At 40.3% G+C, this 27636-nt stretch overlaps 1 protein-coding gene across 1 annotated transcript in view; it reads right to left on the bottom strand.

The window, feature by feature from the left end:
- LOC120779770 (protein Gawky-like) overlaps positions 1-26882 on the bottom strand; it is a 35301-nt gene extending 8419 nt beyond the window's left edge. Inside the window, exons 1-11 of the mRNA XM_040112149.1 lie at positions 26790-26882; positions 14916-15440; positions 5406-6102; positions 3850-5342; positions 3393-3758; positions 3054-3338; positions 2812-2990; positions 2606-2753; positions 2337-2542; positions 596-878; positions 6-531 (exon numbers count right to left, since the gene is read on the bottom strand). Coding sequence (XP_039968083.1) covers positions 6-531; positions 596-878; positions 2337-2542; positions 2606-2753; positions 2812-2990; positions 3054-3338; positions 3393-3758; positions 3850-5342; positions 5406-6102; positions 14916-14957 — 4225 coding nt within the window. The 5' untranslated portion in view covers positions 14958-15440; positions 26790-26882. The remainder of the gene's footprint in view (positions 1-5; positions 532-595; positions 879-2336; positions 2543-2605; positions 2754-2811; positions 2991-3053; positions 3339-3392; positions 3759-3849; positions 5343-5405; positions 6103-14915; positions 15441-26789) is intronic.
- Between the last annotated feature and the right edge of the window lie 754 nt (positions 26883-27636).

The raw sequence follows: 27636 nt of genomic DNA, 5'->3' as shown, positions 1-27636 counted from the left end.
TGAGCTTAGACCAACAGAACCAGACTGGCTCTGACTGTTTCCATTGTTGCTGTTGCTCCCAGTGCTACCGCTATTCATTACATTGCCGCCGCAGCCATTATTACTGCCAGTACCGCTAATGACTGAATGCGACGTCATGCTGCCATTACCACCACTTGAACCGGCGACAGTATTGCAGGGCCCTGCATTATTTCCGCTACCAGAAGATATGGAGTTGTTTCCTCCGATAACACTTCCGCCATTATTTGAATTGTTGGTTCCATTACTACCGTTTCCTGTTACACTTGCTGCAGAGACAGAATTAGACGTTTGAGGCAAGTGCTGCAATATCTTTTGAACTTCGCTTTCACTCGGTGACTCGGCACAAATAGTAGTGCTACCAAAATCACAGTTATTTAATGACATTTGAGCTTTGTTTGCTTCCTCCCGTGTCGCATATTTACATAAGGCAATTCCTTGATTTAAAAATAAATGAAAATTAGCAAGTGGGCCATGCTGCATACATAAGGTACGTAAAGTGGAACCATCAATCTATTGAAGACAAAGAATATATATATATACAAGTCACGCCAAAACCATATTTGTAGGTATATACCTGGGTTGTCAAATTTTTTAGTAGTAACCATGTTGAGTTCCATCCTGAATTGGACGCGTTCCATCCTGAACTGCTGTTTGGTACTCCGCGACCTCCGGTAACTATCCATCCGTTGGCACCGCCTGTTACCACGGAGGAGGAATTTGTAACAGATGGTACACCAGCTCCTGATACCCCTGCGCTCTTGCCAGAGCCCAAGCCCGGAGGTGGACCACGTGATGATTTGTTCATTGATGTTGCCCACAACTCCGACGGTGCACATTGTTGCGGACTATCAGACCAACTATATTTAATTAGTATACATGCACATATACATATATCACAACTATCTTAGTTCAATACTAAAATAAAAAAGTTTGTATATAACATATAACAAGTACTCGCAAATATTTCTGAAATATGAAATAGTGGAATTTAAAATTTTGCTACATGGGAAGTAGACGTGGTTTTTGTCCGATATCCCACTGTGACATAAAAATATGAGAAGAGTGCCGCGTACTAAATTTTGTCGAAAACTGTCGGTCAAGTCCCGAGATATGTGATGGAACCGAAATGTCGGCGGTGCCACGCCCATCGTCCAATTTTCATTCCGCCTCCCATAAAGCCCTCTCATACCATCTCGGAGGTAAAATTTAATGTCTCTGGTGTATTTGGTATTTGATTCATTGCGTTTTTAGTTGTTGTTATTATTGTAGGAAGGTATAAAGGTTTATTAGTGAGCGGGGCTACGCCCAGTTTTACTTTAACTCCCACAGTTGCCCAGACGGGCGAACGGACAGACCGACAGACTAACAGACGAACAGACAGACGAAGGAACGGACAGACGGACAGACCGACGAACAGTCAACCGGATTTCAACTTTTATCCTCATCATAATCATTTATATACTCATATATAAGCCTATATATCTATGTCGCTTAGGTTTAGATGGTACATACAACCGTTAGGTGAACAAAGCTATTATACTCTGAAGCAATAGGTTTCAAGAGTATATCGTCACCTAAAATGCAAAATAACGTGAGTGAAACAAAATTTAACTATTGGTTAAAACTGGGTTATAAATGATACCAGGATCTTAAAATGTTGCACATATGTATATATATGCAGTTCGAAGTAGTGGATCGCAGTTTAGTAAACGATTATCAATACAAAAAAAAAAGTAAGCATAAAAGGAAGATCTTTGTCTTAATTTAGATCGGGCAGTTTGTATGGCAGCTATATGCAATAACCGTGAAAATTTCTTCGGAGATCGTACTATTTCGTGAAAATATCTCGTTACATAAAAAAGTTTTTCTATACAAGGACATGTATTTCATCATTCAGTTTATATTCCAGCTCTTAGTGGTCCGACAAATGAGCACCTTCTTGGGGACAAAAGGACGTGTCCAAAGTTACATATGCATATCTTAAAAACATAGGGTCTAATTTGGGTATGTACAGAGAGACGGGCATGTCTAGATCGATTCAGCGCATCAAGCTAATACGTTTCCACCTGTTTTCGACTTTTCCATCAGCGTGTTAGAAACTTTGTGGCAACATAATGTTCAGGGTATAAATAGATGTACAAAATAACTTTATAAGGGCTAATATAGATAAAGCGTATACTGTAATGAAATTTTAATAACAAGTGTTAACAAGTGCGTTAATATATATTACATAATATATATATATACAAGTATAACTGTAAATATGGTATTATTAGAAAACATTCTTTAGACACGCGGTTACTAAGATGCTCTACCTTTGAAAAGCTTGATTGCTGGATGATGGATTAAAGCTCCATGTAGATGACGATAAACTGAGCGGTGTCAAATCAGTCGGTGAACTTTTGCCAGGATTCGCAAATATGTCAGCCTCTTTTGGCGTCGAGTTAATAGACAGCGGAGATCTAGCTACACTACCCGGAGTTATACTAGGATCGTCCTCTATACTTTTTATCTGCGAGCCCTTAAAAATTACGCAAAAATATTACAAGATTCCTAATTATTTATATTGTATGGCTCGAGTTACCTTCCATGGTTTTCCTGGTTCAAACTCTTGAACTAAATCAGTGTACGTCGCAGCAGGTGTAGGCTGAGCAACAGACCAGTCTTTATTCTCATTTTCAGTGGATGAATCTGGCCATCCATCTCCAATATTTCGTCCAGCCGACCAAGTTCTAAATGTGAAATGACCTACTCAATATGGGAGAAATTTTATTATTTGAAAATGATTACCCCTCGTTTTGCAGGCCCAACGGTCCCATAGCGCTGCCAGGTGCACCTGATAAATTTTGTTTTGTTGTTCCTGGAGCTCTTGAAAAATCTGTGCTATCTGCTGTTAGATCTTTCTCAGGAAGCTTCCATTGATTAATAAGTTTTGACTGTGAGTTTGGACCTCCCGGATAGCCGCTATGCTGTAATTATACAAAAAGATATAGACTGAAAACACAGAAATTTATGTAAAAAAATGTGCTAACCTTAGTTAAGTTCATTTCCGAAAAATTTCCCTGTAACACACTTATGGCATCATGCTGCCTAATATATTCCATGTTAGAATTATTGGCATGTGCTGTAGCGTGCTGTTGCGTATTTTGTGGTATGGACTGTTGCTGCTTTTGTTTCAATATGAACGCTTGATGTGCGTTTATTTGATTTTGTAAATTTTGGATTTGCTGCTTATATTTGGCAATAGCATAACTTATCTGGGAGTTATTGGGGTTATTGCCACCACGTGTCAAAGACTGCTGCGCCGCTTGAAGATGCTAAAAATCGTTTAATAAACACATACTTAAAAAAATTTATTAATATAAACTTACCTTAATATTTGTCAATAATTGATATAAAAGTACAAGCATTGAGGATGGTAAAGGTTCTGATAAGATTTGGCTAGATAAGTATCCACTGTGAACAGCTAGTTGAATTTGCTGCACAAGTACACGCAGCTGTTGAGCAGATGGTTGATTGTTACTATTTGAAGTTGAATTCACAGTCGCTGAGACATTAGCGACCCCTGGACCAAAAGTAACAGCAGTATTCATAGCTTGTGGGACATTATTAACGTTGTGTGGTACTGGATTCAAATACTTTTGCACTGGAAGTGATTGTATGGAATTGAGCGCTGCTAGATTTGTATTATTACCACTAACACTTGCACCGCTGCCGCTCATACTGTTCAACATATTCTACAAATAAATATAACCTCACAAACGTAAATATTAATATATACGAGTAAACGCAAGAGGTAGAAGAAATTTAATGTATATTATGACTTACCGGAGGGAAAGGCATATTAGACTGAGAGGCCGTTGTGGGATAGCGTCCCGCAAAATTGCCCCCAGTGTTTGTGTGATCACTATAAGAACCCAGGGATTCTTCGTGTCGCCTCCAATCTGTAGATATAGGAGCACGAAGTAAATCAGCAGCCTCTTCGATGTTCATATTGGTATTAATTAAGGCTCGTTCTACATCCTCCTTTTTAAAGCCATTTTCCACAAGAAGACGATACTGTTTACTCTGTTTAATCACATCTGTGTTCAAGTTACTAATATTAACGTTAACACCACCTATTTTTGGCTGAGTTTTGCCAACAATGGCAGCGTGAGTATTCCAGTCGGATGACAAGTCTGTACCATCGCTACTTCCACTTGCACCCCAACCGGAAGTATTACCTGCTATTTTATTTTGGTTCTTACTCCAAGACGGTGGTGGATCGTTCCAAGAATTAGCTACACCAACACTAACGCCTAGCTGTCCAATACCAGCGCTAGTTTTATCATCCATCCAATTAACGCCTGGATTTGGGCCCACATTGTGATTAACTTCATCACCCCAAGAAGTGGTGTTACGTGAGTTTACATTTAAGTTATTGGCATGGACCCACATAGAATTATCAGGTTTATGCTGATTAACACCAATACCAGGACCAACACCTGAACTAAGTCGTCCTTGCGGACCTACACTGCTTATAGGATTGTTGGCACTACCGCCAACGACTGACGCATTAATTACTCCTGGATTATTGCCCAACCCATTGCCGGAGCTATTACCGAGGCTACCGCCTGCATTAGTCGTATTCTGATTGCCTACAGTGTTTCGCGTTAAATGCCTATTCAGTGGATCTGATATATCCTTCCAATGAGAACCACTCCCACCTGGTATACGTGACTGTTGTCCCCACAATGATGTCCCATCGTCATAGTTGGGGATATTGCGGCGTTGCGGTGGTGGCGACGGTTCTTCCCACCCAGTAACTTTACCTGCCATTGATGTTATATCTTTTGGTCCAACCACCGCCGAAGAAGGTCCCCAGTGAGCGTTCACGTTACCGCTTATACCAACAGGGTTTATGGCATTAATGTTGCCAGGTCCGATGCCACCAGCTACACTTCCACCGGCAACAACAGCGCCGGTAGATACGGAAGCGCCTACACCGGGCCCCACTATTTTATTCATTGCTGGTATTTGATTGTGTGCAATGGAATGATGTTGACCCCACATTTCTGACGTGCCATTTAAACGCCCTGAAATTCCCCGAGGATCTCCACGTATAGGATCCCGCGGATCTATCAGTCGCAAATCACGAGTCTCGACTGCTGACGTACCACGCATTGGATCGCGGGGATCAACCCCCCGCATAGGTACAGTACTTGTTACGCCACCACTGTTCAAGTCACGAGAGTCTCCCCAATTACTTCCATTAGAACCACTTGCTTGCGCTGTGTTCACATTTCCGGGCACATTTACACCAGGGACACCAGTGCCACCACCTAAAAATAACCAAAAAAGCAATCAGAAGGGCATCTAATAATTTTATATCAACACACACTAACCTACGGTAGATGCATTGCCAATGTTGGCAGAAACCGTTCCGGTGGTGTTGTTAGTTGATCCAACGACAATGCCAATAGCAGTTTGACCCCATTGGGGATTGTTTCCAGGTCCATTTGCACCTACAGCTGTCGCATTTATTCCAGTAACCCCTACAGTGCCTGCAGTTGAAGGATTATTCGATGAGCCAGTCCATACACTGCTACTTTCCGTACCATCATCATCTTCTCCCCATGTTCCACCTAGATTAGAGGATGGTGTATGTCCCCACGGAGTTTTTTGAACAGGTTGAATTGGTGGTTGCCCACCGTTGCGCAAATTCAACTCCCACAAATCAGTTCCATTATTAATAGTGGGTTTCCACATTGTGGGCCCAGCAGATGGATCCTTATTAGTTGGCTCAGGTGAACTTGGCACTTCCCAGTTCGTATCCTGATTAACATGCTGACAACCCCAACCCTCCTGAGAAAAAAGCGCTTCACGCATTGTATTTAATTGTTCCAACTGATTTTTAGCAGCAGCAGCTGATGTTCCACCACCAACTAATCCTACACCGCTAGTGCTATTACCAGCATTATTAATATTCGAGTTCGGACCAATTGTGCCAGAGGTACAGCTTCCACTGTTATTTGGTTTACCGTTATTAGTATTACTGTTATTGTTATTAGCTCCACCGTTATTACTATTGCTTTGTGCAGGCTAAAATCAAAACCAAAACATTGCTTTTTGAATTAAAATAACACATCGTTCTTTAAATATAATAACAGAAAGAACGTTTGCTACGGCTATTTCAGGCCAATTTATCAATTTACACACATATGCTATAAATTAAATATTGCCAAATAAGCATCTATATTAAAACAGAATTGGTGTTATGGACAAAATGAAATATAAAGGTATTATTGATCCTGATAGGAGACAGACTAGGTGATAATAAAATGGCGGGTCACAACATGTAATATCTTTGTAAACAAAAATTACTCGAAAAATTCTCGGTATTTTTTCCTGAATTTTCGTTGAATATATTTCAGTATTTGCCTGCATTTTTAAACACAATAAGTACAATACAAATGAATTTATAAATTTGTGAAAGTTGAAAATATACCAGAATTGTCTTTCAGTTAAGCCATTTTAATGAAGGACGGTAAAACTCCCGTTTGTTAGCGTGTTTCCAAGGTTTTCTGTAGTGGGACCACTCTTCCGCTTTTTCACACATCAGATATTTGAAAAGTGGTCAGCGACAGGTTGAGGACCTTGGGTGAGGTAGCTTAGATACTTTAGAATCATTATGTTAATTCCATCAGGGCGGATTGCTTTGGGACGATTTTCTTGTTGATGACACTCCGAACCTCCTCATCGGTGAAAGTAAATGGTGCGCAGTGCTTTCGCCATTTTACGCAGCCGCGGGTAACACATCATTTGTCTTTGTCTACACGAAGGTGCAGTGTAATTTGTAGGGCAGCATACCTCAGTCCATTTCGTCGTTGAATTGAATTTTAACTCTGTCATCACGTCTCTTCGAAATAGGTATAAATATAAAAAATTGTATGTCCATCAGAGCGAAGCCGGGACGGGCTGCTAGTTATATATATATTCGCTTTGGCTTTTGTACTTTGACAGTTATTTGCGGTCGTATAAGAAGTGCAGAGCACAGACGAATGTTACATCTCAAATCTTAGGATTATTACAAGTCGGAATATTACGTCATCATTTGACAGTTAGTGGCCTAGTTCCTTTTTCTTTGCACCATGTGGTACGAATATCTGGGCGTTTTTACGCTAAGTACTGTCAGTAGTACTGTCCACTTTTCGGAAGCCATGCTGTTGGTATACTTACGTCATGTGGTACGTGAAAGTCGGAATGTAGCGGACCTCAAACTCAGTCATCACATCTCTTCGGATTAGACAAAGCTTATTCACACCGGTAGAGAGGTTGCAGAATTTCAAATGCTCTATCCATTTTGTCCTCTGCGAATGATAGGCACCTTTTTGTTACGGCATCTCCCAACCTGTTGCATGACATCTCTCCTGAGGGTTGGCAGAAGATGCATGTGGGCGGCGACCAAGAGCTACCACCTCCTAATTCAGGGTGTTATGCATGACTCCCGTGTCCATTACATGATTTGCAGCCAGGAGGTTAATTCGGCTAAATTCGAACGGAGCATTCCGAACACCGGAACGGAATTGGGAAGTAACGGTGGCCCTTACCGCGTCATGGAGCTCTGGTGTGGTGGACCTGTAGTTCTCCTTTAAAACCGTAGACCCGACAGCTCATCGTGCGGAGCGAAGGGTCTTAGAGTCCATAATGAGCGACAAGAACATAACGACAACAAATCACGGACCAAGAGATGGACAACAGACCAGCGTAGCTGTAGGTAGGGGTCCAGGAACTAAACAGAAGTTTCTTGCAGAGATTACGAACTCCAGCACATGGGGAAAGTCTATTTTTGAATACATAATTATTAGTAACTTAGCTATAGAAAATGTGGGTTGGGAACCCACCCTTCAAGTCATAATAAGTAGGAGAGAGGTGCTTGACATCACCTTGAGCAACCAGCCTGTGAATGGAATGGTCTCACAATGGAGGGTATAAGCCCCGCAACGCAAACTGGGATACGCTAGGCAGGAATTTGATGAGGTTCTACTACCATGCCTTGTTCGGCTGATAAGGGATAGTCGAACATCACTGAAATATGAAAGACCATGAAGAGACCTTCATATCCAAAGTAAGAAGGAAGGACTAATCACTGGCTAATTTTTCAGGTCAATTAGTCTAACTTCCTTCTTACTTAAAAGTATTTTTAAATAGCACATTCGAAGTCAAGACAGAATAATAAATAAAAACAATGCACACAAATATATTGCAGAAAAATGGAAAATGATTTTTAGCACACATTGCCATATGACTTGATTTTCATTGCCTTTATTGTCTTCTCCTGCAGTATCGTTTTGAAACTAAAAAACTTGCTGACCACAGTGTTCACATGTATTGTATTACTAGTTGAGAACAAAACATTGCAGAAGTATTTTGCATAACCCTTACCATTCCTTTTATTGAAATTTTCAGGGGTTAAAGTAGGCCATTTCATTTATTTAAATGCACATGTTTATTTATCCAAATTTCTTTAGAAAAAATTCAGTGGTCACAAAAGAATTTTGCTTTCGTTTTCAATTCTGCTAGTTGATACGAATTTTGTTTGTTCATTTATTTTTAGATTATATTAGAATTGAATTTAGTTTTAGTTGTATTTATTACGATTGTGATCGTGGTTTTGTGCACATTAAAAATATCTAAAGGTAAAGGTAATACTATTTAGTGACGAATAAATGAAGAATTTAATATCAAAAACGTCAAAGCAACTGTTAAGCACGGCGGTGGTTCCGTCATGGTGAGGGCGGCGAGTCAGCTCAGGGAGTCGGAAATCTCGTTTTTATAGACGGATAAGTATCATTATTTATCCATTCTCAAGGAAAATTTACATTCCAGTGCTGTTTCAACACGACAATGACTCGAAACATACAGCCCATGACATTAAAATGTGAATTTTATTCAACAGAAAACATCTGCCAACACCGCCACAAGGCCCTGACATTAATTCAATTGAAAATCTTTAGGCCCATCTAGAAACTAAAGTACGAAATCACCAAATTCCACCACAAAGTTTGTTCAAAAGAGATTTAAGAGGATTGGAACAAGAAAGGCCCCGACTTTTGCCAAATGTTAATAGATTCAATGCCAAGACGTTTGGAAGCTGCCTGTATAATACTAAATAATTTTTACATATGCTCCCATATGACTGCTACTCAAAAGCAAAATACTATTATGAGTTAAAAATTCTGAATATTTATAGGTTTTATTAAGTTTTGAATGAAAAATTAAATAGTTTGGAAGTTTTTATACTAAATTCTTCTTCTTAATTGGCGTAGACACCGCTTACGCGATTATAGCCGAGTTAACAACAGCGCGCCAGTCGTTTCTTCTTTTCGCTACGTGGTGGCAATTGGATATTCCAAGCGTAGCCAGGTCTTTCTCCACCTGGTCCTTCCAACTTCCTCTGCTTCCCCCGGCGGGCACTGCGTCGAATACTTTCAGAGCTGGAGTGTTTTCGTCCATTCGGACAACATGACCTAGCCAGCGTAGCCGCTGTCTTTTAATTCGCTGAACTATGTCAATGTCGTCATATGTATATCTCTTACAGCTCATCATTCCATCGAAATGACTGAAGTATAATTTTATTAACTGTATGAACATTTGTTTTAATTATTTAAAAGTACACAACCACGAAGTTTTATTCAACAATTTTCACATGATGGCGAACACATCGTTGGCTTATGGCAAAACCTAAAAAATATTTTATCAACATGGACTTGAAGAACTTGCCACTAGTTGATTACAGCACTTTGAGTTTATTGCGTCTACTGCAAATTGTTTCCAGAATGATAGATTTTCCAATATATTTCATAAATATGGATTGAAATTTTATTCGGACTTTTTATACATTATTGAGCACACTTTTGACAATCGAGAGTAATTTTTTCATGCAGAAATATTAAAGCAGAAGCCGGTAAAGAGCTTTCCCCATAACATCTTGAAAAAAAGCAATTTGCGGTTCACCATAACTCGGCTGAAAATTATCCGAGGAAGAGGTTGGGCTTCAAGGTAAAAAAAAAATACTTTTTTTGCGAATTCATTATCAGTACTTCGCTGCCGTGTTTGAATAACTCGCCCCGCCGCTTTGTTGTTTTTCAGACGGGTGATTGCTTTTCGAACTTATTAATGATCGGGCAATGGAACGTCTGCTCCATCGTCATCGATTGGGGAATCGGGTTCGCCTTCTCCTGGCGTTGTACTCTCACTGCCATTCAGCAGGCTGGAGAAGTGTTCCCTCCATAATTTAAGTATGCTCTGGGCATCGGTGACTAGATCACCTTTGGGGGTTCTACAAGAGAATGCTCCGGTCTTGAAACCTTCTGTAAGCCGCCGCATCTTTTTGTAGCATTTTCGAGCATTACCCCTGTCGGCCAGCTTGTCAAAGTCTTGATACTCACGCATATCGGCCTCTCTCTTTTTCTGTTTGCAAATGCGTCTCGCTTCTCTCTTCAACTCTCGGTATCTATCCCATCCCGCACGTGTTGTGGTCAATCGTAACGTTGCGAGGTAGGCAGCCTGTTTTCTCTCCGCTGCGACACGGCACTCCTCGTCGTACCAGCTGTTCTTTTGCATTTTCCAAAAACCAATGGTTTCGGTTGCAGCTATACGTAAGGAGTTTGAAATGCCGTCCCATAGTTAACTTACACCGAGTTGCTGAGAGCAGGAGTGCATGTCAAGTAGAAAATCGTTCGGCTATCTGCTGTGATTGCAGCTTCTCGACGTCGAACCTTTGTTATGTCTTTGCTGCAACAAGATAGTGGTCCGAGTCGATGTTAGGACCTAACAACAACAAACACTTACCGATTCCAACGGGGTTAAATCGCCGAAAAAAACAGCCCTTAGTCGGATAAAATCTAAGTCAATTTCGGTGCGTAGAACCGACTATCGAGGGAATACTATCACTTATGAATCGGGAACGCGTATCGATAGCTGCAGTCCAAGAAACCAAACTAAACAGCCGCTTAGATCTTCTGAGTTGTGCATGTTTCAACGTAATACGTAAAGATCGCGAGCGAGATAATGGTGGTGGCCTAACCTTTATATTGCGCAACACCGTAGGGATACTACCCTAGAATGTCAGGGTATAGCTATCTGGTCAGGCGATGTCGAGCTCGAAATATTTAATACATACATCCCCCCAGTTACATGTTGCCCTACAGGATATCACCCGAATATAGGCGCGCTACTTCGTGGTGAAAACCGTTTGGTACTAGACGACTTTAACGCGCACCACGATCTTTGGCATTCCTGCCTGTCAAATGATCGTAGGGGGGTGGGGCTGGCGGTACAGATTGACGATTTGACATTCTGCACAATGAATGACGAAGCCCCCACCAGAGTTATGGGCACCTGTAATAGCTCGCCCGATATTACTATTGCTAGCGATAGTCTGATAAAAAGCATAACCTGGCGACCTATGCTAAGTCTCGCATCAGACCATCTGCCCATAATTATCTCGACCGAGAAACCTCCCGATTTCGTTTCTGTGGACAACCGTACCTTCATTAACTTTAATAAAGCTAACTGGCTCGGCTTCACAGAATTTTCTGAGAGCACCTCTGAGGGCTCTACCCATTCCTACGGACGTATGCGTTGGCGAACGTCGATACCGCAAGGTGATCGCAGCAGCTACCGCTCGCTTCATCCCGGCTAGAAGAATAGCGGGAATCCGCCCCAATTTCCCAGCCGAAACAGCCGTTTCAGCTAACGAGCGCAACACCTTACGCCATGCCGGTCCCGGGGATCCCCGAATAAGGAATCTCAATTTGGAGATTCGGCGTATGATAAATTAACATAAGCGGACGAAATGGATAGAAACCTGAAGTCCTGCAACTTCTCCACCGGTGTGAGTAAGCTTTGGGCTACTGCCAAAGCTTTGTTTAACCCGAAGAGACACGACGACCGAGTTGAGGTTCAATTCAATGGTCAATTCCTGCAGTTTACAGTGCACCCTTCGGTAGACAAAGCCAAGAGATGTTAACCGACGGCTGCGCAAAATGCCAAACGACTGCGCGACACTTACTTTCAATTAACATGCTGATGCTAAAGCATCTAGGTTCGACGGGAGTAAGTTATCTCACCAAGGTCCTCAACCTGTTGCTGACCACTCTTCAAATACCCGATGTGTGGAAAGTCGGAAGTGTGGTCCCACTACTGAAACCTTTGAAACCCGCCAACAAAGGGGAATCTTATCGTCTGATAACTCTCCTCTCCCCAGTAGTGAAGACACTTGAGGTCTGCTACTCCCGACCTTCACTCACCACCTGAGCCTAGCCAGCCACCAGCATGGATTCCGAAAAGTGCACAGCACCACCACAGCACTTAGCGTCATAAACGCTGAGATAGTTCGTGGCCTCAACCATAAACCACCCTGTGAGAGAACGATCCTCGTAGCGTTGGACTTGTCAAAAGCTTTTGACACAGTCAACCACACAACGCTATTGCAGGACATTGAGAAAACCACGCTTCTCCAGGGTTAAAGAGGTGGACCATGAACTACCTGAACGGTCGCCAATCATCCGTACTATTTCGAGGTGAAACATCCAAACTGAGAAGAATTAAGCAGGGGGTTCCGCAGGGTGGTGTCCACTCCCCGCTACTGTTCAACTTTTACATCTCGCAACTCCAGAAGCCACCAGAGGGGGTTTCCATAACCTCGTACGCAGATGATTGCACCATATTGACGTCGGGCAATGGAATCAATGGCATGTGTTCGAAAGTAAACAGCTACCTCTCCGACCTTTCTCGTTTTCTCACTGCACGGAACCTCACACTTTCCCCCACCAAATCCACTGCGACTATTTTTACGAACTCGACGAAGGAGTATAGACTTGAACTTAATATTGAAGTTGATGGTGTGAAAATTCCGACTGTCAATAACCCTAAGATTTTAGGTGTAACCTTCGATAGTTGTTAGCAACATACAAGGCAATCGGCCGGCCGGTCCTCAACTACGCAATACCTATATGGTCGCCTGGATGCAGTGGTACGTAAATGAGGAAACTCCAGACCTGCCAAAGTACTGCACTCCGGACCACGATGGGATGCCTTTTGATGTCTCCTATCGAACACCTACACAGTGAGACGCGTATGCTCCCAGTTAAGGAGCATAATGAACTCCTCTCCAAGCAGTTCCTGCTGGGATGTTTTCGTAAAAATCACCCTTGCAGTCATCTGCTTGGAGCGGAACCGCCTCCTAGGAGCATCGAAAGGTCTGTACAGTACGCTGACCGTACTTCGGACGCAACTGACTTTCGACAAGTACTGACCGCCATTCACAGTGGAGCCATTAACATCTTCACCAACTCCCTTCCCGTGAATGGCGTTCTTAGAGTCAAACCACGACCCATCGCAGACGAAGAGATCGAGTTGCCGCGAGAAACGCGAGTGACTCTAGCGCAGCTTCGTTCTGGAAATTGTAGCAGGTTAAACTTCTACTTATACAGAATAGACCCAGACATACCCAATGTATGTCCTGCATGCAACGAGTCTCCGCATGACACTGACCACCTCTTATCATACCCTACCAACCCCACTCATCTAACACCCTTTCCCTTTGGTTCAACCCCGTCGAAACAACACGTTTCCTGGGCCTCCCGCTAGATGACGTCGATGACAACACACATGACCCTTACCATCCTAACGGGGATTGATAACCGTTAAAAATAAACAACATAGTACTTGGCGACGAAGTCTCTCTCCCGCCATGAATCCCACACGAAATTCTTTAAATGGCCACTGTAGTTCATGCCACAAGGACCTACTCGCCTCAGTCCATGTCCCGTCCATCGCATTTCTAGCACTGCGGTGATGTCAGCCTTCACTCTAACGAGGACATCAACCAGCTGGGCAACGGCACCTTCCCAATTAAGGAACCGGACATTCCAGGTGCATGTCCTTAAATCGTCATCCTTAACACATTTGCAGAGGTCGTCATCAAAAGGGGGGTCTCTCATCCCAGGCTGTTTCCTTCTTTTCTTTGGTAGTGTTTTTTACATGGCGGGTCCCAAACCCAGCGCACTACCCTGTGGAGGGGATGTTTCGCCTTCTTAATTTAGCTCGGCTTCAAACAGATGTTTTCGGCTACCCAGAGGATACTTGGTCAAAGACCAATGAGCCATATGTATATATGGACTAACTACTTTTATTTGGACCTTTTGATCATTATTTAGCACACTTTTGACAGTATATGGGGTAATTTTTTTCGTCACTTTTTTAGTTCATAAACTTTAAATACGTTTTTCTCAAAAACAATTTTTCAAAATCCTTGTTCACTGTAATTTGAAAACTACTTGAGCTAGTCAAGCTGCTAGATTCTACTAGTAAAACTTGTACTAGCAGAAAATATCTACTGTCATATGAAGAAACAGTTATTAAAGCAGATATGTATACAAGCGATATTTGACGCATTCATTTCGGTGTTCGTTTATTTGCATTGTTTTGAATTGTGAAAATAAAACTTCTATTGGTTGATTTTGGAGTGTTGATATGAAGTGATTGCGAAAAATAACATTTTGATATCTTCCTGCTAGTTTGAGCTGGTTTTCTGTTTCTTTACTTTTTCGTTACTTCGCTCTTTGTAGAATAACTGTCAATCATTTTCTTAATGAAAGCTATCACCTACTAAAAGTAAGATACATAGCTTATAAAGCAACTGAGTAGAATTATATACTGTTATAAGAGGAAAGTTGACATAGCTTGAATTTAGTATTGTAAAAACCAAACAAAAATTATTAAAGACAAAAAATATTTCATACTGTGTCTCGTCATTTTACAAACCGGACATTTTAGGGTAACATATAGAATTTCACTCAGATGTAAGAGGTTTATGAACACAAATTCAAAATATTTCAACATCTTACCATTCCAGCGTATTGACATACTGGTAAATTAGCTGCTAGCATTGTGCGTACGTCTGATTCACTATATTTTGCTCTTTTGCCGGCTCAATAGGATTTCGCAATGTTATATTAATATTATGGCTAATTTTTTGTTGAGTTGTTATTTGCCGCTGCGATGCATTTATTTAGTGACGCTTTTATTGCCCTCGTGTAACATGTGTCGTTGTGTTATATCTAATTTATATTACTGCAATACCTTGCTCATACAGCTTAACTTTTCATTTTTATTTTGAATGCATACATATTTAACATATGTTTTGTACACTTTTTAAGTTTACTACTGATATTCAATATTGTAATTGAATTGGTATTAGAATAGTTATTAGTTTAGTTTATATTTAAAAATCTTTTGGTTTATTTGTTTTCATACAAATAACGAAGTCTATAGTATTTTCGGTATTTTAGGACACTTGATTTAGTACAAAAAATCGGCGTATGCTCGAGCACTCATTTAATTCTTAGATTGACATTATTCACTGCACATACCTAGAATAAATAAATTTTACTTTAGTACATGTGCTGATTAAAGGTTTAAGTACGTATTAACTAAATTGATTTTTAAACGTTAATGTTACCATAATAGAGGAGTTTAGAATGCTGCAAAATCTTATATATTAAAAAAAAAAGAAATACCAACAAATTTCAGTTACTCTTCAAACCCTAAAAGAGTTCGAATTAGAGATAAATTACACCCTCTACAAATTGAAGAACTTAATTCTCTGATATCAATCATATTCTGCGGATGTGTTTCAATAATTATACTTTCAGATGCAAAAACACGTTTCACTCTTTTGCTATTTAGTCCAATTGTTTAACAAATAATGGGCATAAAAGTGATATGCACAATATACTAAAATTTTTACTTTTTTGCACGGATAATTTTCTTGTCCACTTAATTGTGAAAGAAATAAATCAAGTGTATTCAATGTTAGTGTTCTGAAAAAAAAAAACAAAGAAAAAAAATGGCCAAAGCCATCATACCCTTAAATAAAAAGATTAATAAATGAGGTATGCACCGCGACCTAAGGTCTATTGTGTCCTCTCCTAAGTCACAAGGCCTCACTTAATCCAACCATATTAATAAATTCCAATATACTGCTGGTGCTATTAGGGCGTTCTGATCTTCATTTGAAAATATGGATCCAAGGACCTTTATCCTCCATTCCAGATCGTGACTGCGAACATACCAAGGCGCATTGACGGCGCATCTTAAAACTTTGTTTTGGAATCGCTGGATTTGCGCAACAATGCTAGGGCTTGAGCAGCCCCAAAGCTGTATCCCATAAGTCCAAACTAGTCTGAACACCTGCTTGTAGACTAGAATTTTGTTATTTGTGGATAATGCGAAGATTCTTCCCAATAGCCAATACATGTTTCTGAATTTTATTTCTAATTCTTCTTTTTTATTTTTGACATGTACACTCCATCTAAGTTTTGTGTACAGGGTCATGCCTAGATATTTCGCAGTATTGTAATATGATTTTTTTGAAAGCGAAACTGATGCACTGGTATCAGCTTCCTCTCTTCAATTATTTTGTTAATACGCACAGCAAGCAGTTTTTCCTAAAGCTTTGAGAGTATTGGCAGGAGAGATATGAGCCGATACGAAGTAATTTCATGCGCTGGCATACCAGCATGAGCATAATCACCTGTGCAGTTTTCTAATAAATAGATACGTATTGAAGATTTATAGTAGCATTCATTATAGCAGTAATTTTACATATAACGTTGTGAGGAAGCTGTTTTAGGATTTCACTGGTAATAAGGTCAAACTCTGGTGATTTTTTAGACTTCCGTTTTTTTTTATTTCTACACATACCTGATCTTTAGTTATTAGAGGAATTTCGGAATATTTCTCGTATGTATGAGGTTCCATTTCTGCTGCATTGGATGTGTCATATGGTTTGAAGACACCTTCAAGGTATTCCAAAAAGCATTTGCTTTCTCCATATCGCTCTTGGCCCATGTCTGGTCTGCTTTTCTAATGGGATGATGCTGAGTTACGGGTCGAGAAAATTTTTTTGTACACTTCAAAAGTGAATAATCATTCTTATGATCATTAGATGAACTATTAAGATAATTGCCGAGTAATATTTTTAAATGCCTTTACCTTATTGGTAAGTTTTTTTTACACATTTTGTTATGGCAACTTTTACCAGCTGGAGATCTTGTTGGCACTTTCGGAGTAATCCACGTTTTTCTGCTACCATTTCTTTAATTTCTTTGGTATACTTATGACCTGATGTAACGTTTCTTTTAATTGGTGTACTACTCAAGGCTGCGTATTGAATTGTGTTTGTCAAATTCATGATTTCGTTATCTAGCTCGGAATCACAACTTATTTTTGCGTGATTATTAACATTGGATAGCATTTCCTTAAAGTATTCCCAGTCAGTGTTTTTATTTGTTAACGTAAATGGTGGTACCTTAATAACAACAGTTTCGTGTAGTGTTAAATAGATTGGTGAATGGTCAGAAGTCATATCCAAACCTCTTTCTATGCACATATAATTAGAAGAGATATGTTTGGTAATGAAAAAGTTAATAAGATCAGGTGTTTTAAGAGAATCTGTTGGCCAGTAAGTTGATGATCCAGTAGACATTATACTGCATCCAGTAATTTGAAGAGCTTTAAATAACTCTCCGCCCTTTACGGTTATAAGCCTCGAGCCCCAGTGGGTATGTTTCGCATTATAATCGTCACCCATTATGAAACGGTTTTTATGGTTATTGACCAGTTCTATATACAAATCGCATTTTATTTGATGTCTTGAGGGACTGTAGACCGCTGTAAGGGACAAGTTGTTGTCAATATCTAAGTTAGTTTAGGACGTGGGTCGTTTTTCTTTGTACCAGTTCTTTGGTCACGAATCTTTTGCAGTTCTTTCGCAACTACGCATCCTCTGTAATTAGCAGGATGAGCCTCACCACAGTTACAACATTTTGGTTGATGGTGATTAGGTTTTTGACACTCTATGGTCTTATGCTTTCCCGCGCCCTTCACACATCTTGCTTGCTTACCACATTAGTTGTGAGTATGTCCCTATGATTGACACAATTTTCATTGTGGTATGAGCTTTGACTGCTTTACGGCCTCAATGACAACAACTGCTCTTTAGTTTTCCACTTCAAGACAACATCTGATGAGCCGACGTTGCGAGATTTCGAGAGAAATGTTCTGCAGTACCCGCCGGGGGAAGCAGAGGAAGAGGAAGACCTCCACTCCGTTGGAAGGACCAAGAGAATAAGGACCTGGCTTCGCTTGGAATATCCAATTGGCGCCACGCAGCGAAAAGAAGAAACGACTGGCGCGCTGTTGTTAACTTGGCTATAATCGCGTAAGCGGTGTCTACGCCAATTAAGAAGAATATTATATAATAATATTATATACTAAATTGATTCCGTAAACAAAATTTAACGCAAATTCTTTGCTTAACAAATTTCAACATCGAAAAAACCGAAAAACTCACTTTTAGCAGTTCACAAAAAGACACGTGTCTCAACCACTAATGAATATTTTGACATGAAATTTTACATAAATATGACTGACAGTACTACCAACCTAAAAAAAATTATTCTCCAAATCCTTCGACGCGCGCAGCTTAAATTCAAATATCACCTTATTTTTTGGGCACAGTAGTATATTGTCACCTAATATACAAAACCACGAATTATCAAAAATAAATGGAAAGCGCTGACAGATATAATAACCAAAATTTAACCATTTTATAACGAAAACTCAAATTTTGTTTCAATATCAATGCAAGATAACCCAAAAAATATAACCACTTTATAACGGAACTCAATATATTTTTTTTTATTTTAACGCAGAAAGGAGTACTACGCGAAAGTACTTCAGTCACATAAATCTCATATTGCACATATACTTCTGTAGAAAGTATTTTTTATATAGTTAATATAGAAAAAAGAATCACGCGAAAAAACGAACAAAGAAAATTTGTCAAAAATCCTACATATTTGCTGTTTAAGAAGTGGCAAGGCTCGTTTTCCTCATAATTGTAAGCAATCTAACTTTTTCAACGATGAGTGTGCTAAGTGATTTTTAAATTAATAAATTTAGGTAAAATATAGCAAAATAAAAGTGAAATGTGTACTTATTTTAATGTTTAGAGTGTATATTTAAATATACAGAGTGAAAAACGTGAAAAAATTTAGTGAAACATAGACAGAATTTTTGAACTTTTAATCGTGTATATTTAAAAAAATAAAAGTTTTGATATTATTTTTGGATATTTCTTCTCTGGAGAAGCTCCCCTATCCGCACATACCCCATTTATACGGAAATTCGGTTTTTTTACACCTCCGCCAAAATAATCGGAATCGTGCCTAAAGCCGACCCGAAGGTAATTACAATAATTGTGAAGATCTTTCACATTTAATATTAGGTTGTCAAAAAAGTCTTGCGGTATTTTCGCTATTTGGCGCTGTTGTTGTTGTTTTAACGGAAATCTAATCCCCGTTGGGATGGTAAATGTCATTTGTGTTGTCGTCGATGTCATCTAACGGTAGGCTCAAGAAACGTGCTGTTTCGACGGGGTCGGACCAAAGGGAGAAGGGTGTTAGATGGGTGGGGTTTGTGGGGCATGCAAAGAGGTGGTGAGTATCATGCGGAGACTCGTTGCATGCAGGACATACGTCGGGTATGTCAGGGTCTATTCTGGATAAGTAGGAGTTTAACCTGCTACAGTATCCAGAACGAAGTTGCGCAAGGGTCACACGCGTTTCTCGCGGCAGCTGGAGCTCTTCGTCTGCGATGGATGGTGGTTTAACTCCAAGAACGCCATTCACGGGAAGGGAGTCGGTGAAGGTGTTAATGCCTCCGCTGTGAATGGCGGTCAGTACCTGTCTGAAGTTAGTTGCGTCCGAAGTCCGCTCGGCGTACTGTACGACGTCGTCGACGTAATCCAGGAATGACCTTTTGATGCTCATAGGAGGCGGTTCCGCTCCAAGCAGATGACTGCAGGGGTGATTTCTGCGAAAGCATCCCAGCAGGAACTGCCTGGAGAGGAGTTCATTATGCACCTTAACTGGGAGCATAAGCGTTTCACTGTGTAGGTGTTCAATGGGAGACATCAAAAGGCATCCTGTAGTGGTCCGGAGTGCAGTGTTCTGACAGGTCTGTAGTTTCCTCATCTGCGTACCACTGCATCCAGGCGACCATATGGGGGCTGCGTAATTGAGGACCGGCCGGCCGATTGCCTTGTATGTTGCCAACAACGTTTCTTTGTCTTTTCCCCATGTGCTGCCGGCTAGCGACTTGAGGATTTTGTTGCGGCTCTGTATTTTGGCGATAATCGCGGTCGTATGAGGAGAGAAGGAGCATAGACTGTCGAATGTTACACCTAAAATCTTAGGATTGTTGACAGTCGGAATTTTGACGCCGTCGACTGCAATGTTAAGCTCAAGTCTATACTCCTTCGTCCAGTTTGTGAATATGGTCGCTGTGGATTTGGTGGGGGAAGGTGTGAGATTTCGTGCAGTGAGGAAACGAGAAAGATCGGAGAGGTAGCTGTTTACCTTCGAACACATGCCATCGATTCCATTGTCCGACGCCAATATCGTGCAGTCATCAGCGTACGAGGTTATGGAAACTCCTTCAGGTGGTTGTGGGAGTTTCGAGATGTAGAAGTTAAACAGTAGTGGGGAGAGGACACCACCCTGCGGAACCCCCTGTTTAATTCTTCTCAGTTTAGATGTTTTATCTCGAAATAGTACGGATGACTGGCGACCGCTCAGATAGTTCATGGTCCACCTCTTTAGCCCTGGAGGGAGCGTAGTTGTTTCGATGTCCTGCAGTAGCGTTGTGTGATTGACCGCGTCAAACGCTTTTGACAGGTCCAATGCTACGAGGATCGTTCTTTCGCAGGGTGGTTTCTGGTTGAGGCCACGAACTATCTGGGCGTTTATGACGCTAAGTGCTGTGGTGGTGCTGTGCATTTTCGGAATCCATGCTGCTGGTTGGCTAGGCTCAGGTGGTGAGTGAAGGTCGGGAGTAGCAAGGCCTCAAGTGTCTTCACTACTGGGGAGAGGAGAGTTATCGGTCGATAAGATTCCCCTTTGTTGGCGGGTTTCCCAGGTTTCAGTAGTGGGACCACTCTTCCGACTTTCCACATCGGGTATTTGAAGAGTGGTCCGAGGGACAGATTGAGGACCTTGGTGAGATATCCTACTCCCGTCGAGCCTAGATGCTTTAGCATTAGCATGTTGATTCCATCAGGGCCAATGGATTTAGATGATTTGCTTTTTTGATGGCACCTGACCTCCTCATCGGTGAAAGTAAGTGGCGCGCCTTCGTTTGGCATTTTGCGCAACCGTCGGTTAACACATCGTTTAGCTTTGTCTGCCGAAGGGTGCAGTGTAAATTGCCGGCTAAAATAGCTCACGCGCACTTCTTCGGGTCGAAGAGGCATGACCATTGAATTGAACTTCAACTCGGTCGTCTTGTCTCTTCGGGTTAGACAAACTTTGACAGGAGCCCAAAGCTTACTCACTCCGGTGGAGAGGTTACAGGACTTCAGGTGCTCTATCCATTTCGTCGCTTATGTTGGTTTACCATTCGCCGAATCTCCAAATTGAGATCCCTTATTCGGGGATCCCCGGGATCGGCATGGCGTGGGTATCGCGCTCATTAGCTAAAACGGCTGCTTCGGCTGGGAAATTGGGGCGGATTTCCGCGATTCTTCCAGCCGGGATGAAGCGAGCGGTAGCTGCTGCGATCACCTTGCGGAATTGACGTTCATAACGCATACACATCCATAGGAATAGGTAGAGCTTTGAAGGTGCTCTCAGTAAATTCTGTGAAGCCGACCCAATTAGCTTTATTAAAGTTAAAATAGGTGCGGTTGTCCACAGAAACAAAATCGGGAGGTTTCTCGATCGAGATAATTATGGGCAGATGATCTGCTGCGAGAGTTAGCGTAGGTCGCCAGGTTATGCTGTTTATCAGACCACCGCTAGCAATGGTAATATCAGGCGAGCTATTACAGGTGCCCATAGCTCTGTGTGGGGGCTTCGTCATTCATTGTGCAGAATGTCGAATCGTCAATCTGTTCCGCCAGCTCCATCCCCCTACGATCATTTGACAGGCAGGAATGCCAAAGATCGTGGTGCGCGTTAAAAGTCGCCTAGTGCCAAACGGTTTCACCACCAGTAGCGCACCTATATTCGGGTGATATCTGTTGGGCAACATGTAACTGGAGGAATGTATATATTAAATATTTCGAGCTCGACATCGCCTGACCGGATAGCTATACCCCTGACATTCTGGGTAGTATCCCTGGGGTCGATGTCTACATCGATTAGACGATACTGCACGGTGTTGTGCAATATGAAAGCTAGGCCACCACCATTATCTCGCTCGCGATCTTTACATATAACGTTGAAACCTGCACAACTCAGAAGATCTGAGCGGCTGTTTAACTTGGTTTCTTGGACCGCAGCTGTCGATAGACGTTCCCGATTCATAAGTGCAACTATCTCCTCGATCTTACTCTGGAGTCCGTTGCAGTTAAATTGAAGTAGCCGAGTTTGTCGCGGGTGTCCGTGGGTGATCCTGGGGGTGAGGGAGTGACGTGTGGGTGGAAGTTGTTGCAGCTGTAGTACCCGCAGGGGCGGTTGTCGCGCTGGGGTGTTAATAGGCGACGCCACTGTTTGTGAGTTGCGGGGGCAGACTCCTGCAGCATGGGGCAACGTATGAGTCACTCCACTCACGTGTGGTGCGCAGGCCGGAACACGCCGAAAAGTGACACCAGCCAGTACAAGAGTTGCGCTTGACGGATGCCACGTTCCGACGTATGACGGTCTGACACACGGAACAGACAGTGCGAGGGACCAAGAGCTGCTGGTTGGTTCTCGCACGAGGATTGGAGCGGGATGAAGGTTGGGGGGGGGGGGCGGACAAGTCAGAGGGGGAGCTATGTTGCCTGATTGAGCTCCTAGGGACCGTAGAGGTCCTCTGTTGGCCATTCGGATTTGGTGGCGGCGCGGCGCGCGAACTAAGTGCGGATTTGTAAGTGCAGTATTGCGCAGGCAACATGGGGCCACGTAACGCGTGGTCCACTCCCTATGTGTCTTAAGGCCTGTACAGGTCTTAAGATGGCTCCATCCATTGCATGTGTTGCACCTGACCGAGGTGGAGTTTGGATGGAGCCATTTTGCGCATACGCAGCAGAAAAATTCCTCCGGGCCCGGGTTGGACTCAATGCCAGCGCGAGTCAGGAGGATACGGAGCAACCCTGCTGCAAGGCGTTGCTCTAGTAACGACAAACACAAATTAACACTTACCGATCCAAACGAGGTTAGATCGCCGAAAGAACAGCCCTTGGTCGGATGAAATCCGAGTCAATTCCGGTGCGTAGAACCGGCTGTCGTGGGAATTGTAATTTAAAGATATTTGGCGCTGCAAGCGCGTAGGTCTACTTTTATTCGTTGCATCGGGTCATGCTATACCTTTGGAGCCTTGGAAAGCTCATTTCCGCGCTCCGGAAGGCCTGTCGTCGAAAATTGCGATAAAATCGCTGAATTGGTCGAAAGAGACCGGCGTAGTAGCAACTGTAGCATCGGTCAAGAGCTGGGCATGAGTAATCAAAAATTCATTTCAATAAAAAAAAAATTCAATAAAAAATACCGCAAGACTTTTTTGACAACCCATTATATGAGTATATTTGGAAAAAGGATTTAGCGAGTAAGCATTATGATCCCTTATTATTAGATGCAATAAAACATACCTAAAGGCCTAAAACCCTTTTTTTTATTACAATGTGAAATTTTATATCGGAAGATGGTTTTTGTTTCCTGCGTACGAGTTTTTCATTTATTTTTATTGTTTTCAATCGTTTGGATATGAAATTTGTGTAAAAAATAAAATGCTTATTTTAAGTAAATATCTAAATGATTAATATAAAATATATATGTAGAAACAATGTAGTGAAGTGCAAGTGTATAAAAAAGGCATAATATGAAAGAAAGAGTTACTATAAATCGAGAAATTGCAAAAAAAAATTGCGAAATTTTAAAATTTAAATGCGAATACCTCGAAAACTATAAGTTTTCGGCAGCTAATTATATATATTCTTAATCTGGAGCATCAGCTCTATCCAACCATACCACCTTTACCCTTAAATCGTGGGATGTTATACTAAAGTTAAGATACGATTGTAATAGGTATAGCTGCTAATAAGTTTCCTCTCCATCTAAAAATTCGATTATATGTCGAATTTAAAATAACAGAAAAGTTAAAAAAAGACAAAAGTCTTACTCAATAATTGAATGTGGCCCAACAGAACTTTAAAAAATAATTTGAAGAAGTGCTGCCGAGTTTGTGGTCATTGTCCGTGAATATACATATTTGGGTACAGCAACCACAGTTAGGTGGATGCAATTGGACCAAAGTGATACACTGACTATCGCCTTAACAGTAAAATTTCATCAAAAACTCTTCCAATTAAAAAAAAATTTGTTAATAATATTAAAAAAATGTCACAATTTTAGGCTGGGATTTAGAAACGCATCCCCGGATTTCGGTAATAAAATGTGTATCACTGGAAAGGTGACGTTCTCCAGATCACGAAAATATATATGTATAGCTGCCGCTGAGTTATAGTTTTAAAGATATTTGCATATAAGGTTGAAAAATCGACAACTTTTACATTGTTAATTTGTATATTGTGAATAACTTTTTCACTTATATTATGCACTTTTCACTTACTATCACTTCACTATAACGTTAAAGCTTTATTTACAACTACTATTAAAAAAATTAATATACAGAAACGTTATAGTGAAGTGTTAGTAAGTGAAAAGTGCATAATATAAGTGAAAAAGTTATTAACATAATACAAATTATCAATGTAAAAGTTGTCAATTTTTCAGCTTTAAATGCAAATATCTTTAAAACTATAAATCAGCGGCAACTATATGTATATATTTTCGTGATCTGGAGAACGTCACCTTTCCAGTGATACCCATTTCATCCCCAAATCCGGGGATGCTTTGTAAATTTTACCCCAATTTTTTATAACAATTATTTTATCATACTCTTTCCAAAGATTTAAATAGTATACGCAAATAAATAAGAGTGAATTTTGTAATCGCATCCCACGCTCTCGGGATTTAGTGCGTGCTTCTCCAATTTATAATGAATTTTACACTTATATTTTTAACTTTTATATTCATTAACACTTCACTAATTTATATCTACCCATTTGTTTTGTTCCATATTTAACTTTTGTTGAAATCCATTTAGTCATACAATATGAAAATGGTTGCAACCAAGCTAAAAATTAGTGTTACCATATTTTGTAACCGAATTAAAAAAATACAAAAAAGGAAGATTACACCGTCAATACAAAATTCACGATCGGTGAAATCTTTCAGAATTTTTAACATCTTGGTAAATCCCGGTTTTGGATCGGCCAGGGAATAAATAGTATTTCAACGATATTTGCACTATTTAATATAAAACAAATGTGTAAAACTTAGCTCCTTCAATGTTCGTGGTTATAAAATTTAAAAATTGAATATGTAAAATGCATTATAAATCAAAGAAACACGCACTTTAAATGGTCAAATTTTTGAACTATAATGCATGTATCTCATATTTTCTAAATCTGGAGAACATCATCTCTCCGTTACATATACCCAGTGTAAACCTAAAGTTGAGGGATGCTATCTAAATCTCAGACTCTGTATTATATATCATTACGTTATACTAATATGCTTATATTTGTTATTGAAAAACTTAAGATTTACATACATATATAAATAAAAAATAGATTTTGAATATTCTAAGTCAAACACATGCGAACATTTTGGGGTTTTCGTAGTCAAATTAGTTTTAGGAGGTATACATGACTTTGAATCACACTATCTGGCTTGCTTACTCTACACTAGAGTCGAACCGTAGATAATATATCCACACACGAGATAACCCCTTGTGCGTATTATATAGCACAAAATAAAAGTTAATGAAATATATATGCGAACAAGTATGGGCCTATATGTATTTTATGATGCACGTAAATGAATGCAGTTACCAAGTAAGATAATTTATTAAGAACCAAATCCTTTTCCTTAGATGTCGTTTCTTAAATTACTTTGTGATCCCCGGAAAATAATTATTATAAATTTGATGTTTTATTGTAGCACTTACGAAGAGGACAACAGAATCTAAAAAGCAGTAGATGCACACAAAATTTCACGTTATTCTTGCATTTTTTTCGCTGTCTATTTTCATTTTCCATCTCAGTAATATAGAGAAATTTGTATAATATATATTAACTGAAGTCATTGCTTTAACTGCAAAATATTTATGCCCGATTTGTCCTTACCATTCACAAATAGTAACGAAATCAAATGAAATTACTCGGAATTTCCAGGGCACATATAGACGAAAAACATTCAATTATTTGAGCTAAACCTATAATAAAAACTTTATTTGTTTTTCACTTTCTCCACATTTACACTAGTAATATATTAATACTATTAATTGATCACATTTTTTTATTTTACAAAAAAAAAAAAATTTTTTTTGCTTATTCGCCGCCACGACACGACGTATACACAAAATCCATTTATATTAAAGTACCGAGTTAGCCGATGATCCAACAGCCCACAACGAAGCAAGACGAAAAGGCACGGCGTTGGAACTACACACAATCGGTAACGTATGAAAATTCTGATAATAGCGAGTACGCAAGGTACACAAAAAAAATAAAAAATAAAAAACTTTAAAATAACCAATGAAAAATTTTAATGCAAACTTAATTACATCCGAATAAAACGGGACTTTAATATTCCGATCTAAGATGCACCCACCTTTTGATCTGAAAAAATATATCACTGCCTGTTGACGTTGTAATACACAGTATCAACGCACACACCCAAGCAATTTTATGTTCATTAGCTCGTTTCTATTACGTTCCCTCATTTTCCGCTTAAGGATGCCACATTTAGAAATTATCAATATTTTAAACTGGCACCTTACCACCTATTACTTCAAAATTATACAGACATTTAACCACACCACTAACGCCCCGAACACATAGAGCGCAACAGACTCCAAGCGACATCTGTCACATATTAAAAAACACACGTTCTAAGGAACACAGTTATTGAGGCAGCTGCACAACTACATAACTGTGTCCATAAGAACATGCGTATTTTTATAGCTGACAGATGTCGCGCTCTATGTGTTCAGCACTTAACACGAATGATAGAATGTCTGATGAAGTAATCCATCATTCTAACGGGGCATCTCGACACGCTAAAGTTTATGGCATACTAATATCGGTATTCTGCCTGTCACGATTGTCTCACGTCTCACGACTCTGTTAGTCAGGAGTATCATTTCGGTATTCTGGAAGATACAGTATAGTAGTAAACTGTATAGTCGATATTCTGCTTGTCACGATTGTCTCATGTCTCTAATTGTCACAATCGTAATTTAGTGACTCTGTTAGTCAGGAATCTCATTTTGGTATTCTGGCAGATACATTATAGTAGTAAACTGTACAGTAGTATATGTTTCACTAATTTTTTTCACGTTTTTCACTCTGTATATTTAAATATACACTCTAAACATTAAAATAAGCTCACATTTCACTCTTATTTTGCTGTATTTTACCTAAATTTATTAATTTAAAAATCACTTAGCACACTCATC

The sequence above is a fragment of the Bactrocera tryoni genome, unplaced genomic scaffold, assembly GCF_016617805.1.
Source record: "Bactrocera tryoni isolate S06 unplaced genomic scaffold, CSIRO_BtryS06_freeze2 scaffold_11, whole genome shotgun sequence".
In the NCBI taxonomy this organism is placed as follows: domain Eukaryota; kingdom Metazoa; phylum Arthropoda; class Insecta; order Diptera; family Tephritidae; genus Bactrocera; species Bactrocera tryoni.
Note: the sequence above shows the minus strand (reverse complement) of the source record. Positions and strands in the feature narration are given on the sequence as shown.